The sequence below is a fragment of the Manis pentadactyla genome, chromosome 6 (genome assembly GCF_030020395.1).
Source record: "Manis pentadactyla isolate mManPen7 chromosome 6, mManPen7.hap1, whole genome shotgun sequence".
In the NCBI taxonomy this organism is placed as follows: Eukaryota; Metazoa; Chordata; class Mammalia; order Pholidota; family Manidae; genus Manis; species Manis pentadactyla.
The window spans coordinates 41,708,414-41,725,005 of NC_080024.1; the positions used below are offsets into that span (position 1 = coordinate 41,708,414).

At 36.4% G+C, this 16,592-nt stretch overlaps 2 protein-coding genes across 2 annotated transcripts in view; one reads left to right on the top strand and one right to left on the bottom strand.

The window, feature by feature from the left end:
- LOC118928251 (general transcription factor 3C polypeptide 3) overlaps positions 1 to 16,592 on the bottom strand; it is a 36,681-nt gene that overhangs the window by 19,373 nt on the left and 716 nt on the right. The window contains exons 2-6 of the mRNA XM_057503731.1: positions 16,075 to 16,186; positions 5,635 to 5,813; positions 4,762 to 4,885; positions 3,271 to 3,462; positions 2,604 to 2,769 (exon numbers count right to left, since the gene is read on the bottom strand). Of these exons, the coding sequence (XP_057359714.1) occupies positions 2,604 to 2,769; positions 3,271 to 3,462; positions 4,762 to 4,885; positions 5,635 to 5,813; positions 16,075 to 16,186 (773 nt within the window). The remainder of the gene's footprint in view (positions 1 to 2,603; positions 2,770 to 3,270; positions 3,463 to 4,761; positions 4,886 to 5,634; positions 5,814 to 16,074; positions 16,187 to 16,592) is intronic.
- Positions 5,953 to 8,279, top strand: LOC130684080 (leucine-rich repeat-containing protein 58-like). Its single transcript, XM_057503751.1, has one exon. It carries the CDS (start codon positions 6,001 to 6,003, stop codon positions 6,502 to 6,504), a length of 504 nt encoding a protein of 167 aa, XP_057359734.1. The 5' UTR covers positions 5,953 to 6,000; the 3' UTR covers positions 6,505 to 8,279.

Sequence of the window (16,592 nt, forward strand, 5' to 3'; positions counted from 1 at the left end):
CCTCTAAAACTCTCCCATCCTTACTCTCTATGATGTCCGTACTTCTTATTTTACAAAGAGAATCACATTGACACATCCCACATACTCCCAGCACATCTTCCAATTTATGCACACCCATGGCTCTATCCTCTGCTTTCTCCACTTATAAGATCAATTAGATCCCAGTCCCTACAACCTAACTCGAGGATATCACTCAAGCAACTGTCCCTTCTTTCATATATCTTCAATGAGTCTCTCAATTGTGGATTATCCCATCTCAATAAAGTATGTTACAATTTTCCCTAACTTAAAAAAGATCTCTTACCCCAGTAGCCCATTCCAATCACCTCCCATTCTTATGCACCCCTAACAAGTTTCTCCAAAGAGTACCTATCTTCCAAAACCCTCCCCCCATCTCCAATGTCAACAGTCAGTCCTCATTTTACATGACCTCTCTGGAGCACTCCACACACATGATCATTCCTCCTCCCTCAAGAGCTTGCTTAAGTAAATTTCTAAACTACCATGTTCTTAGTTTCCCCCTACTTTACTGTCCATTTCCTTTCAGTCTCCCTGTTTCCTCCTTATCTTACTGACTTCTAAACACAGGAGTGCCTCAGCATTTAGTCCTCAGAACTCTCCCCTTCTCTCTCTCTTACACACACACACACACACACACACACACACACACACACACACACACACACACACATCACCTCCTATCACAAAATCCTGAGAGTCTAGCCTTCAGAATGTATCTAGAATCTGATTACTTCTTACCACCTCCTGCTGCCTTTATCCTGGTCCAAGCTACCATTATCCTGTCCATGAATTATTGCAATAATTTCCTAACTGGTCTCCCTGCTTCTGCCCTTACCACTTCTTGATCTATTCTCAAAAGAGCAGCCAGAACTGATACATTTAAAATTAAAGTCAAACCATGTCAGTCTCATACTCAAAACCTTCCAATTGCTTCCAAACATACTCAGAGTAAAAGCCAAGTCCTCACAATGCCCACAATTGCCAAGTGATCTTTTCCTGACACCTCTGACCTTACCTCCTGCTATACTCCCCTTAAGCCCTCAGCTTCCATGTTGTTCCCTAGGCATACCTCTGCATGCCGTTTCCTTTGCCTCGGATACTCTTCCCTAAATATCTGTTCCCATACCTCTTTCAGTTTACTTTCAGTTCTGTATGACCACTACATAAGGAATTAAGTTCTTCTCTAATTACCCTACTTAAAATAACACACTCCTGTCCTTCAACTTCCTGTCCTCCTTGCCAGCTTCATTTTTCTTCAAATCCCTTATCAATATGTGACATACCATATCTTTAGCTGTTTCGTTTATTGCCTGTGTCCCCTGACTACAATGTAAGTTCCACAAGGGAAGGGAATATTAAAACTCACTCAATAATGATCTCCTAGTGTCCTGAATAGTGTCTAGCACATCACTTACATACAATAAATACTTCTGGAGGAAAAGTAGGGACCAAGAAAAAGCCTAATCAATCAGAAATTATAGTAACAGAATTCCACATAGAAAAGATTTCTATGGCAGTGGCAGAACTGTTCATCACCACCCTTTCTTAACAAAAGTATTATAAATAAAGTGGAAAACAAAATTACTACATAGGCAATCTAATAGTTTATTAAGTAGCTTACTGGACTAACTACTGTGACAGCTAGAGATCTGACTGATAGCAGATAACCTGGGAAGATCCTTAATGCTTATTATATATATACATCAGGAATCAATTTAGGGTTGCCTTACCTCAACAAACTTCCTAAAAATGCTTCTAGTATTCCTACAAAACCCATCCTTGGGAGGATAGGGGGTGATTTCACAGCTAAGCACCTTCACAGCAATGGCCATAGGATTAAAAGGGTTCACCCCTAAGACACCCAGATAGAGATGGTTGCTCCTAGGCTGAAATACTCTATGTAACAAATATCCCTATAATAGACAGCATACCACAAGACATCACTTAGCCAAAATATTTTCTGCATAGCAGAGGAGTAAGTGCAACAGATGCAGTATTTTAGATTTAAATATATACTACAGTATAGTAGCATGTGTCAACCATAAAGAAAATTTTTTGTCTCAAAATGTTATTCTAGTACTGGCTCAAAATAAAATGATTACATAAGATTCAGATCACAAATATTTCCTTACACATCACTAATAAATAATTCAAAATGTTACTGCAAATACACATAACTGAGTACATAAATGCACAAACATCAACTAAGTTATGAAAACCTGAGAACCTAGTCATCCTTTCAGAATATGCCCCATTTTTAATCTTCTGAGCACTTGGAAGGCAATCATGTATATAAATTTTTCCAAGCATTTATACAGTTAACTTGGAAATGGGAAAGTACTGAAGAAGAAAAAACAAACAAACAAACAGAAAAGAACTGGGAAAAAAGAAAAAAAAACGTCAAAATACAGGAAGTAAAACATATTTTTGCCTTCTTCAAATGTATATTCTAGTTCAAATATATGCCCGCAATTCTAACATGATTAATAAGGGTTTCTTTTGCCTTCTTAAAATGTATATCCTAGTTCGAATATATGCCTGCAATTCTAACATGATTAATAAGGGTTTCACTCCAAACTTACTTTGCCATATCTCTAGCCAACTGCATGAAGTGTTCTCCATCAGATGGAGACAATAGGTTTAAAATACGCCTATAACCATCCATTGCCATTTTATGATCTCCCATCTGTTCATAGAGGCTTGACCGCTCCCACAAATAACGGACATTCGAAGGTTCATATTTAAGAGCTAAAGAGAAAAAATGGAATATAAATTATGATTTTTCACAAAAAGGGGTTCATGGTACCTGGGTGTGACCCATGGTTTTTTCTGAAAATTTAATAAACACTCTAAACCAATTCTCCAACGGTTATTCTGGAGGACACCTACCTTCACAGGAACTCCCAGCTAGGTTTAGTCCAAGACCAGAAAGAATCTGAATCTTCATATTAATCTTCATTGGTCACTCTTAGTGTAATGTTAACCCTCAAGAAATAGCTTAGAACCAACACTTACCTCAGTGGGAAACAGAAGTTACTGCTCTACCAACTTTTGTCCTATAGTAACTCACAATATAAAGTTGCTAATAAACATGAAAGCACAGGAACCCCAAATACTTATCTCCAGTAGAACAGAATATAAAGAATAAATATATTTCACCTAACATCACCCCAGAGTAGCAAGTGAAGTTATCAAAAAACTTATTATGTAACATTTTATCAAACAAAATGAGAAAAACATTTTAATTACCTTTTGTGTAGCAAAAAATAGCCTGCTTAATATTATCTTGTTCCAGAGACATTTCTGCCAATCTAACCCATTCTTCAGTATCACTGGGATTTAAATGTGCAGCAATTAACTCAAACTGCAAGGATTTCTCCATGTCGCCTTGGTCCTCATATATCATGGCAAGAGTAGAAAATGGCTCATAAGCCAGAGGAGCTATCACAAATTTAAAAAACAAATTCTATTAGCTGAGGAAAGAGACTTGAGTAAATGTCACTCCTATGGCTCAATAGTGATCCTTTTTTTAATACTTAAACTCTTAAATCACTCTAGCAGAATTATACAAACTATTTAGTGGAATTGAGAATAAACATGAGAGTGTATTTACTTTACTTTCATACACTTCAAAATTTTTTAAATATTATTGTCTCTAAGCAAAGTATAATTTCATGAAAAACCATACTCTCTACCATAACCTGCATGAAAATTCCTCTTTGTTAAGGCTAAATGTGGCTCAGTAAGTCAGCAACTTCATCCCAGTGAGCATCAGCCACATCAGTGAGTTGAATTCTCATGATTGAGCAACCACACCAAGGAGTAGTAATGCATGAATGGATAAAGGACATCGAAGTAGCACCTAAACCCAGAATATCAAAGTGGATGGTTAATCTGCATTGCTGAAATAATGCTTCTGAAATGAAGGTCTAAGATCAGAAACGTTTGAAATCAAAGATAATTGTCAAAAATAAATAGTTATAAACTGAAATAAAGGAACAGATAATACTGGAAAGGAGGAACCAAACAAAATATCCTGAAGGAAAAAGTTTGGTTAATCTTATTTTTGATGGGGCAAAAAAGAAAAAGCAGTTAGCTGAAATTATCCTAGTGAGTAATCCCGGAATGTACAGACTTCTAAAAGGACCCTTGTCCAGATGTAAGGAAATGCCAAAGTACTGAAAAGATAAAAGTTCACATATGAGAACTACTCAAGACACATCAGGAAAGCAAAATAATAAATACAAGTGATTAGTCAAAAAGTCACTAGTGAAGATATCCTTCACTATGTCCAGGATGTGTAGTTTAATGGAAAAGGACAAGTAAAGATTGTGTCTTTTTACCAAAAAAGTAGATTAAAATAATCTAGCACTGCCTGATCTGAAAAATGGAAGAATAAAAGAACCCTTTTAAAGTGGTTTTAACATAATGTATTTGCCATATTGAAAAAAGGATAACATTACAAAAACCTAAAACCCCTAAAATGAAACCTTAAAAAACAAACAAATAAAAAGAAAAAAGATTCCTGTAAGAGTTCAATAAATATTAATGATATTTCCTTGAATGTGAATATCATCTTCTGGTGATGACGCCTATTCAATGCAAACTGGCAAATCATTGTTAGCACAATCCCCTCCAAACTTCTGACTATATTTTGCAAATAATACAGTATGACTATGTCATTAGACTATGTCAATAGAGTATGAAATTGCTCTTGTCAGTAGTCCCCACTGAACACACCTTGTCTTAGGATTTCCATGCACATCAATATTGCCTCTTCACGTTCTCCTCGAGCAAAGCGAATGTTGGCTTCACCCATGAGACCTCTCAGAGCTCTGGGAAGTTTACTCCGAGGCCTCTTCTCCTGTACAGAAGAAAAATGACATTTAGATTAAAATATAGTCATGTCTTAGATTTCAATTCCAATCAAGTTAATAAATACCTAATACATAATGAAAGTGAAATTTTCCTTTCAAACTTTTCAGAGTTCCAAATTGAGAACTAAGGACTAAATGGCTGCAGTTCTAACTGACTTATTAACGTTAAAGTCTGTATTTGACAAAAAAGTCTAAAACTCAATCTCAGGAAAGAATGAAAATCATTCTATAATACTCTTCAAAAAGAAACACCTTAGAAAATTAAAACAAAAAGCAAACAAAAAAAACCTTCCTACAGTAAAGTTCAAAGCATAGCAAAATGTAAAAAAATGTAAAAACTAAAGTGGTCAGGGATTACTAAATTATTAATTAGAATAATAAATGTAGACCTGGATGCTGCAAAATGGATTTATATGCCAGAACATTTATGATCTTCTACTGAAGATCACACTCCTTTCAAATTCATCTATTCATGAGTATGGTTAAAAAATACTGTTATGGGCCTTTTAATAGCAAACTAGAGTACATTTTGATATATCCAATAACTACATTCTTACATTCTTTAAAAATCTGTAAAATGAAACATAAGAAATCAGTAACAGTGGTTGTCTCAGTATTTCCTTTCTTACAGTTTGAATTCTTTCCATATATATGTATAATTTAAAGATTTCTTTCTCGATTACTCCACCACATTTTTACATTCTGTTTATAAATACCAAAATAAGTAACAACTTACTTTCATCATTTTCTTGGTTTCACGGTTAAGAACCATCTCCAATACAAACACATCACCCGCACTGGGCTGCTCAGGTGCTTCCTCTTCCTCCTCCTCTTCCTCCTCGTCATCTTCATTTTCTCCAAGCATGGAAGCAAAGACTCTGTGAACTGACTTACTGACTCCATCCGATGTTTCTCCTGAAGAAAGACACATTAAGGTCGCAAATAAAAGCTTTAGAACACCCAGTAATCAAAAGAAAAAAGCAGCATATTTGGAACATAAATTTCTACCCTAGCAATAACAAACTTGAAAGTAAAACACAGACAAATCCTTGGCCTGCGGCTCGCGCGCGGCGCTCTCCGGAGTGTCCCTGCGGCGGCCAGGATGGAGGAGGCCGGAGCGGTGGTAGCCACGGGCGGGGAGGCCGAGCTGAACTTGTCCCGCCTCAGCGTGTCCCCCGAGACGCTGGGGTTGGAGCTGGAGGCGTGGGGCGAGGAGCGGCGCGGCGCGCGGGAGGCGCTGCAACGGCTACTGCTCTCGCACAACCGTCTGGTGTCGCTGCCGCGGGCGCTGGGCAACGGCTTCCAGCACCTGCAGCTGTTGGACGTGAGCGGCAACGCGTTGACTGAGCTCGGGCCGGAGCTGCTCGCGCTGCGGAGCCTGCGCACGCTTCTGGCCAAGAACAACCGGCTTGGCGGGCCCGGTGCGCTGCCCAAAGGCCTGGCCCAGTCGTCGCTCTGCCACAGCCTCCAAATACTCAACCTCAGCGGGAACTGCTTCCAGGAGGTGCCCGCCTCGCTGCTGGAGCTGCGCGCCCTGCAGACCCTCTGTCTGGGCAGCAACCAGCTGCAGAGCATCCCGGACAAGATCGAGAACTTGCAGAGTTGAGAGTGTTTATATCTTGGAGGAAACTTCATCAAAGAAATCCCACCAGAATTAGCAAATCTGCCTTGTCTGAATTACTTGGTATTATGTGACAACAAAATCCAGAGTGTGCCTCCTCAGCTTTCACAGTTGAATTCACTTTGTTCCCTCAGTCTTCACAGTAACTTGCTGACATATCTGCCTCGAGAGATCTTCAACCTTATTCATTTGGAAGAGATGAATTTGAGAGGAAATCCATTGGTTGTTCGTTTTGTTAGAGATTTAACCTATGACCCTCCAACTCTTCTGGAATTAGCTGCATGGACCATTAAAATTCGAAATATCTCCTACACTCCTTATGACCTTCCTGGGAACCTTCTTAGATACTTGAGTTTAGCCAGCAATTGCCCAAACCCAAAGTGTGGAGGAGTCTGCTTTGACTGCTGTGTCAGACAGATTAAATTTGTGGACTTCTGTGGGAAGTACCGCCTCCCACTGATGCACTATCTGTGTTCGCCTGAGTGCTCTTCCCCTTGTAGTTCTGCCTCTCACAGCTCCACATCCCAGAGTGAGTCTGACTCGGAGGACGAAGCTAGTGTTGACGCACACAGAATGCAGAAGGTTCTTCTTGGTTGAAAGAGTGCAGGGTGCTGTGAAACACTGCAGGACTGAGCAAGGGTGTTTAGAAAGAAAATAGACAATGAAGGTTATTGGAAAACTTACCTTCATCTTGAATGTTCATGAAAGAACCGAGGTGATGTGAAAGATTTTGTATTTCATGTACCGACTTAGTAGGACTGAGTCCAGTCCCATATTTGGATTCTTTGGTTATAATTTACTCTGAGTGGCAGTTTCAAATTTGACTGACTGTGTACAGTTTTCACCCAAGTTTTGCGTGAATCACAGCAGAGAGGAATGTTCAGCAGAGTAGTGCTATGATAAACCATGGGTGGTGTTGCTTGTCACAGTGAAATGAAGAAATCATCAAAGCTCTAATTATTGCCACAGTTGTCCTTGTGTTTAGGTAGAACACTGCACCATAGCAGAATTAACCCTCCCTTGTATTGCCTAGATGTCTAGAGGTTACAGAGCTATTCAGATAAGTTCAAAGATGGTTACAGAGGACCTAAACCTTTCTGACCTACCAACTGGTAAAGCAAGGGATATAACTTGTGTGTGGGCCTTTAAAAGCCTTTGATTCTGCTCCTTTGTTCTATGTAATTGATTGTTACCTTTATATAATCCAGCAGTGACTATTATGGTGCCTTAACACTAACAGAGATTTAGAAGTTTATTTAAGAAATGATGCCAGAGCAGCCTATAACCTGACATGCTATGCAGAACACTTTGACATATCCATTACCAGAACTAGGTAAACAACTGTATATTAAACTGACAGCTACCTTAATTTCATTTTTTGTTTATTTAAACATGAAGTGATCCCCTGTAAGCAAATCACTTTTGCACTAATGGGAGGCCACAGTCTTGATGAACCTGTTAGCATAAGACAGAATAATAAATAATAAATAATAAATCGGTCAGATTTCTTTTGACAGAAAAGAGATGTAAGCTTGGAAATTTTCTTTCATCTTACACTAAAGAAGTGGAAAAATTACTTTAAAATGTTTGAGTCAAGTATGGCACCTTTACCTATGTGCACTGAACTGTAACTTTCTCTACATTTTAAATAAAAAACTAGGAAAGCATTACAAGCAAAATAAAATTAGGGGCAGCTGTCATTTGTGTAAAGACTAAAGCTGTCTTTAAATTGTGTGAAATAAAGCAATTTCCAAAATTAATTTAACCATGGAATACTTTATGAAAATAATGTATTGATAACATATAAACATTTGTTAAATATATCTTTAAAGTATAGCAGAAAAATGGTTTCTCAAATTAGTTGCTATTAAAAATGACCAAATTTTTACTAACTAGTTTAATTTGCAATAAAAATTGAATAATAGTACAATTACAAGTTCACATTATACAGTGTACAACACATACTAGCAATCATTGGGTAAGCTATGATAACAGGATGGTTCGTTGCTAAATGTTACCTATACAGTAATAAGGTCAGAAATGCATTGGCACATCAGATGATTTCCCTCTGACTTCGTGGCATTCATGACTGGCACATCACTTCTTAAAAGCAGATTGTTGTGTAATAATCTTATGTGTACATGTGTTGGGTTTTTATCACATTATTTTTTTATTTTAGAGCAAAATATACTGTAGAATTGTTCAGGGTTTGTTTATTATGTGTTAATTCATGAAACATCATGAGAGTTTCATGACTGCAGTTGTGAAACGCTGCTATAAGAGTGAATCCCTTCACCTTGTTAGAATGTATAAGAATCCTTTTTCCTTCTGATGCAGAAATTTTCTGACTATATCTATAGAAGTAACCTAGTATGTTTCTTTGGCCTAGGAAAGTAGTATATGGGTGGTTATATCATAAAACAGAAGTAATAGAGTCTTTGTTTACCTTCCCATTTGAGCCATGGCAAGGCTGCATCCTGCAAGATTACAAAACGTAACGATGACTTTAGGCAGTGCCTAAGTGACAAGCCCAAAATGTTCTGTAAGTTAAGTGGCTTAGTTAAAATACATAGAATATTTTCATAGAAAATAAATAACATTTTTATATTAAAGAAATTGATAGGACCAAATTTTTGCATCCTAAATGGTTCCGTTTACTTCCTAATTCATTACCAGCTTGACCTAAGTAACAGTTTGGGTATGATCATCTAAGAGTTAGTCTTTGTAAAATAAATGGGTAGGTATGTAAATGCAGTACTTACTTTTACGTAACGTATTTCTGGCTTCCTAGAAAGAAGATATACGGGGATTGATCTTTTACAGATATGAACAGGTCCAACCAGAGAGTTTCTGTCCTTTGCTGGATAATGTAGAATGTATATCATAGTATACAACAAAATATCGTTTCAAACAAAATATTTGTTGAGGTTCTCTATATGTACATTTGAAAATCTGAGGTCAGTGTGCGATTGTTTTTGGTGACGTTTACTGAAATCTGTTTTACTGAGAAATTTTGCTGGAATTTTAGCTGTTTTATCTTTTTTTTTTTACTCTGACCTAACCTTTTACAGTATAATAGCTCCTAATAATTTTTATGATTTTTCCCTGTTTCTTTTTTCACTACTTTCCCTTTTTTCATAACGGTGATTGTAGAAATTAACCAGAAGGTGGGATACAAGGGACTTGGTATTTAAAAAACATGATCAGCTCCCTAGTCGTATAGCTGACCATGTATTTAAAATGATAGTCTCTTTAGTTGCTAAGTTACATGTTTCTGTTTAAGTTACAGTTGATAAACCTTACCAGTATGTTTTGAGATTTACAGAATCTGCACTAATTTTCATAGTGAAATGGATTTTTGATATTGCTCCCACTTGGGCAATTTTAATGACCAGTACTTTTGTAGATAAAACTACTTAACCAAAACATTAATGTGTTTAGAGTGGAATTCTTCAGTGCTAATATTTGAAATTGAAATGGTTACATTGAGTATTCTTAGGCATCTTATTCCTAGAATCCAGTTCTCTCAGTGTCACCCAACTGAGTTGGTGAAATAGTTCTAGGATTTTAGGAAATAGGAAGATTAGCTAGTACAATATTTTGTTTTCACAGTGCCAGAGATTGGCTGACCTAAATATAGGCTAGTCAGGGTTCTCAGAATTCCCTGAGTTTGAGTTGTGGAGGGAAAGGTCTGCTGTTACAGAGGGAATGTGTACTGGAGGAGTCTCTCATTCTACATTTCTTGATATTTGGAAATTTAAGTTAGTAAATGTAAAAGTGAAGACTAGCATTGTAAACTGTACCTCAAATTTGAGAAATTTTTGTGTTGATATAAATAAAAGTTAAAGGCAGTCCACACTAGCTCAGTGTATTACTGCAGACCGATTCTACCAAATATTGTAAATATCAACTTTAAACAAAAAAAGAGAAGGAAAAGGCTAATTGCTTGAGTGTTAAGTGAAAGAAATCTTTAAAAGTAACAAAGGGCAGAGAAAGAGAAGTCACCAGGCAAGCAGGGATATCCCTGAGCCAAGAAAGTTCATTAGTAATAGTGAATTGTTTTAAAATTAAGTGACCCACTGACTACCATCTGAAAACTTTTATCACTAAATTTCTTCAGTTTCTGCTATTGGCAGATTGTCCACATCCCTCCATAATGAAGCGCCAGCAAGTAATGGAAGCCAACCTTGCTCTTTCCAAAGGGAAAAAGTAAGACCTCATTAACCTGGAATTTGTGGTACAGCCTTGGTTAACGTTTACCCTTTCACTATGTAAAGAGGAAAAAAATAGCTAAGCAAATAATCAGTGCAAATAAAGTTTGATCTTTTAAAGCATTTCAACAGTAGCTGTTTATATAAAAAGCTGTACTAAAAGCACTATGGAGACAAAACTTTTGTCAGTTATACTATATACATATAAAATTATTTAAGCTGCATTTATTTAGAAATACCTAGTTTTTACCTAAGTGACCCCCTTTGTTCTCAGCCAGAGTAGAGACTTTATATTGTCAATATAAATACTGTTCCTCATTTAGTCTAACATAGGTTTTAAGTTGTGCTGGGCGTTTAACAACAGTAAAGGCTGCTGTGTAGGTTTTAGGCAATATGATCTGTAATACATAATTCTGTTTCCCTCCATAGATAAGAAGTACTTGACCTTCACTGTTTCTGTATTAAACACTATATATAACACTAATCTAATGAATTTAATAACATTCAATTTTGTATTTTTATCATATGTGCCTTACTTAAATCCTTCATCCTAGACTCAAAGTTTGGGGAACTGTTTGTGACAGCCTCAAGTTCAGTAAGTTGGTTGTGACAGCCTCAAGCCCCTTGCATTTGACTTGAGGGAGGAAGACTGACCCTGAGGGACTCTTTCCCCTAAAACAGGTCCTAGTATCAGTGAGTTTAGGGCTTCTGGAGAATGAATCCCAATCATGCATATTGTCATAGTAAGTCAAAGCCATAAGGACCAGGGTTCCCTGAAACAAAATGAGTAAAATGGCATATCCTCTTTTATATTATTTTATAAGGAAAAATTATCTGCTACCACTAAGAGATAGCAACAGTTCCTAACCAATTTCATGTTAATAGCATCATATAAAGGTATTGCTGTGAGGCATAGCATATTTTGTGAGTAGTTTCTTTGTAATACTAGGTTGAAAGGGGGATTATGTTTTAGTATTTTTGCATATAGAAACCTCTGTTTGCTCTCCTTGCTCCATATTTGCTAAGAATTGATGTAGAAGATAACGGTTTACTAACAACAAACATACATTACTGAACAGTCACAGGGTAATACTGATTTGGGAGCTAATAGATTTTTACTGAGCATTTGTTGGTCTCAATTTATCATATGGGGCAGAATTCAATCTAGTAAGTATTAAAATGTATTAGTTTAATGAAGGTTATTTATATACCCATCCTACCAGAAAGTCATACTTGCATATCTCCATTCACAGAACTTTCTTCCTTTGGCTGTGAATAAATTGGATAAAGCTGTTTTATTCTAAATTCCAGTTAGGAGAAGAAACTGTGATAAGATTGGCACTGCTGTTGTTAGTACTACAAAAACATTACTAAGCTAGTTAGTCCTTCTGTCTACAAGTGATGTTTTAAGAGAATCCTCTCACTAACTTAATGGTTGACAGTGATGGGATCATTAATGTGATGTGCTATGTTATTGAGAAGGAATATTAACCTCAGCAGTCACTTCACAACAATCCTAGAGAGACCTGTGTGCCTGCAGTTGGTATTTGTTAAATTTCTGAACCCACTTTGTATTCATGAGAATACATGAATTCTAAAAAGTAATGGGAGAAATATTTTAAATAACCAGTAGTTTAACTTCTTACAAAGTTTGGGAATGTAAAGTATCAACAAAATATATGTACTTATGCTATAGTCCAATATTTATGATCTGATTTGTTAATTTTCTATATCTGAAATCTTGTGAATTAGGAACATCTATAGGTATATAGATATTTAAAACTTAATAATAACACTAAATGTAATACAGCAACATGATTCAACAAATTTTATTTTCAAGAGAAGATACAGTTTATTGCATCAGATCTGTATATTACCTTGTAATGGTAAATGTTCTAAAAAGAATACTGAAGTTACTTCAATTTTATATCTCCTTTCTTCCCCCAGGACACACAAAAGAATGTGATCTTATATTAACCCTATGTTTGAATTCTGCCTTAATCAAACAATGTGCCTTGTTTTATTAAAAGTGTTTTCTTAGAATCTGATTCTGTATTAGTATTTTAGTTCTAATTGATAAGCATTTACTTTAAAAAAAAACTAAAGTCTTTATAATGTTAAAAAAAAAAAACACAGACAAATGAACACTCCCAAAGACAAGCCAAAGAAGACTATTACAAAGCCATGTATTTCATAACTCATCCTCTGCACATCATCCAGATATATAGGCAACATTAAGTGAGAAGTCAGAAGCACACGTAGTAAGTTAAAAGCAGGGATGAAAAAAATAAAAGAATTGTAAGACATTGTGAATAAAGTGAAGGTTCCTGTGGCCAGGATTCTCACCTGCCCCTGGTTGTCTAGCTCACTACACGTGTGGGCAATATACTGTTATTGACTCTATATAAAGAGTGCCACACGATGGCACGGCTGCAAGCATGCAAGAGAGCAGAGCAAGACTGCAGTGCTGGCAGCACCGAGGACAGAGACAGAGATGACTGTAGGGCAGGAAGGAAGGCCCAGGGACAGAGACTGAGCTTGCGGCATGCAGACTCTCTCTGAATGGACAGGATTCTAGTGATTGACCTGCCACCATAGAAATAAAGTTGGGTATAACCCTTTCACCCCAAGAACATTCTACTGTCATTTCTCGGGTCACACTGAATCCATAGTGAACTTGTCCAGGTCTGAAACCCATTGGCAAGACAGACATAGACCTAAGAATTAAACAAGTGTGTGGTACAGAACCAGGTGGTAAAAGCACAGTGGTTAAAGAGCCAACCTGTCTGGCTTCAAACTTCATATCCATCTATCATTAGCTAAGTAATCTTAGAAATATTGGGTAAACCTCTCTGTACCTCAGTTTCTTCATTTGAAAAAAGAGGTTAATAATAATGTCTGCCTTATAGGGCTACTCTGAGGATGAGCTGTTTTTACATACATGCACTTAGAATAATGCTCAGCATATAGTAAGAAACTAATAATTGTTATTACTAATATTAAAATACTATTATTTCAGGACAAAATAACATGACCTATTTCATTTGTATCTGAGGATATCACTATGTAGAATGATTTTTTTGAGTTCATAACGATGATGTTAGATAATCAAGAAAAGGTTAAATTTAGAAGCTAATTTTCTGTTAAAGCTGAAACATGTAACATTTTAGAAAAGTTCCAACAAAACAGAAAACATATATTAATTATTAAAAATTAAAATACATACATACACACACACACACATACACACACATACATTTGTGTTCAAAAATCCTTAAGTTTATTCACTTATGTGACATGCCTCAAGCACCCCAAAGATACTAGATAAATGAGATAGTCAATATGTTTAAGGAAGAAAAGATTTTTAAGAAAAACCTCCACATGCTCTAAGCAACAAATTATTATTCTTATTATGAAGTCATAACAATCATCTTCAAGAATTCTGAGCATCCATATTCAAATAAATGTGAAATGTATAAAATAAAATCCTACCAATGAATAAAATTACAGTAACAGAAAAAAAGAGAAAAGTCACATGGTCGTCTTGTTAGACACAGAAACATTTGATTAAATGTAACACCCATTCCTAATAAAAAATATGTCAACTAGAAATGGAGGGGAATATCTTTCATTTGATAAAGAGTATCTTCAAAAAGTTTTCCACAGTTAATGGTAAATTATTCAAAGTTAATGGGAATGAGACAAGGGTGCCTACTATCATCACTACTTTCAACACTTTGCTAGAGGCTTTAGCTGATGTAATAAGAGAAACAAAAGGTATAAAGATGGAAAGGAAGAAATAAAACTGTCATTATCCACAGATGACATGACTAAGTATGTAGATGATCCAAAATTATCTACAAACTGTCAGAATACATGAATTTAGCAAGGTTCCTGGATACAAGGTCAATATAAAAAAAACTGTAGTTTTCATATCATCAATAGAGAAAGGAAAATGAAAAGAGGACCCTATTTGCATGGTATGTAGGAAAAGTGCAAGAATTTCACAGTGATAGTCAGCAATGTATAGGAGAAAAAGACAACAAGTACAATAGGCATATATTCCAATTAGCAGACTTGGCCAAAGCCTATTCAAAACTGACCCCTTTTTCTCCTCTGAAATATGTTCATGCTAACCAAGGGTCTTGGTAGAATTCTGGGACAATTTCTTTCTAGGAAATTGGGAGCTTTATGTCTTTAAAGGACTGACAGGATTACTTGAGCTGAGGTCATCCAGCCCTTGTGTGCCTGACAACTTATCATGAGCTGGAATTAGATTCCATCAACCCCTTTTTATAGGGAGGGCCTGGTGGCCACATCTCAGGGGCAAATTTAGGCAAAACGACTGGCAGGTATCCAAGGGTATCTCCTGCCACAGTTGCACCTCAAAGACCTGATGATGTAATAGCTACTCCTGAGTAGGTAAGGAAGGACCCATAGGTTGTTAACAACTTCACCCTCCTTTTCCACATCACCTGCCTGGCAAGATTAGAAATTTCAACACCCATTTTTCTCTCTCCTTTGCCTTTCTTACTCACTTGGTCCAAGGAGGCAGAAATAAAACTTGTTTTCTGTTCCCAATTCGTGTGTGTTCTCCGTATAGAAGTTTACTTGCTTAGGGGGAAAAGAACCAGTTTTTACTTCTACCCCTTAGAACTAGGAAGTTCGGTTTTCAATCAGACCCTATAAACAAAGCTACACTCTAACTGATAGTTCAGCATCACAGGTAACTTGACGTGGGTAAATGGACACCATAAAGTACTATCATATTCTGATCATTAAAGTTTTATTTATCACTAGAAATTAATAAGTATGCATGCTCTTTCATCAATTAGGCTCTGATGAGTTTAATTAGTCTGGTGCACTAACCAAATTTAATTATCTGGACATACAGAATGAGGACTGAATCCTACAATGCAGTAGCATACCATGCTGTGTGTGAGGTCCCATCTGGGCAGCCAACTGGCCTTCTATTCTGAGATTTCTCTCTTATCTTCTATAACTAAAGCACTGGTTTGGAAGCCACTTTGCAGAGAACTATAATCCATTACATGTTTTGGGAGTACAATCTGGAAGTAATTAGTAACCAACTGATAGGGCCGATTAAAAAAATACTGACTCTAAAAAAGCTCCCAAATACTCATGTCAATTTGAAATACTTTTCCACAAATATAAGCCATAAAACTAAACATTACCATATTCAATAATTTAACAAACATTTACTGAGCACCTACTACACACCAAGCATTATGCTCCTACTAAACCAGGTTATCAACAACAGAGTATCATTGCAATGAGAAATATTTTTACTAAATTATTAGGTATTTCACACAGGCAGCAATACCTTCATTGACATCTTTGTCCTGGGATTTCGTAGAATCTTTTCTCGATGAGGATGGAACTTCAGAGTCATTTGGACTTTCATCAGCTGATAACTTTCCTTTTTCCTGAAGACTCTGTGATAGAAAATTAATTAATGATTCCAAAAACTAATGCAGATTTAGCTCTCCCCAGTTAAGAATAGAGCGTTTGCCTTTTTCTATTTCTATAAAACTTGAGCTCTGCACACAAGTATGTGGAATCTAAATTTGAATATTGTCAAATCATTTCAGAGTATTTAGGTCTCATTCCTCACGATTATCTGAATCAGTCATTGGTAAAAAATAATAAAACTCTTAATGATTTCATTAATCTAAATCTTGTCTCCTAGCTTTTTAAAAGAAAAGAGTGGGGCACCATTAGTCTCATGAATTAGTAAAGAATCCACCAGCTAATTTCAAGGGTGCAATTTCTTTTATCTTCCCTCAGATTTTAAATTTGTGAGAACACATGGAAAGCTCGGATAGTTCAAAGTAAGTATGA

Excerpts from the sequence above, each read along its gene's own strand:
- LOC130684080 (XM_057503751.1), top strand. The coding sequence starts at position 6,001 with ATGGAGGAGGCCGGAGCGGTGGTAGCCACGGGCGGGGAGGCCGAGCTG.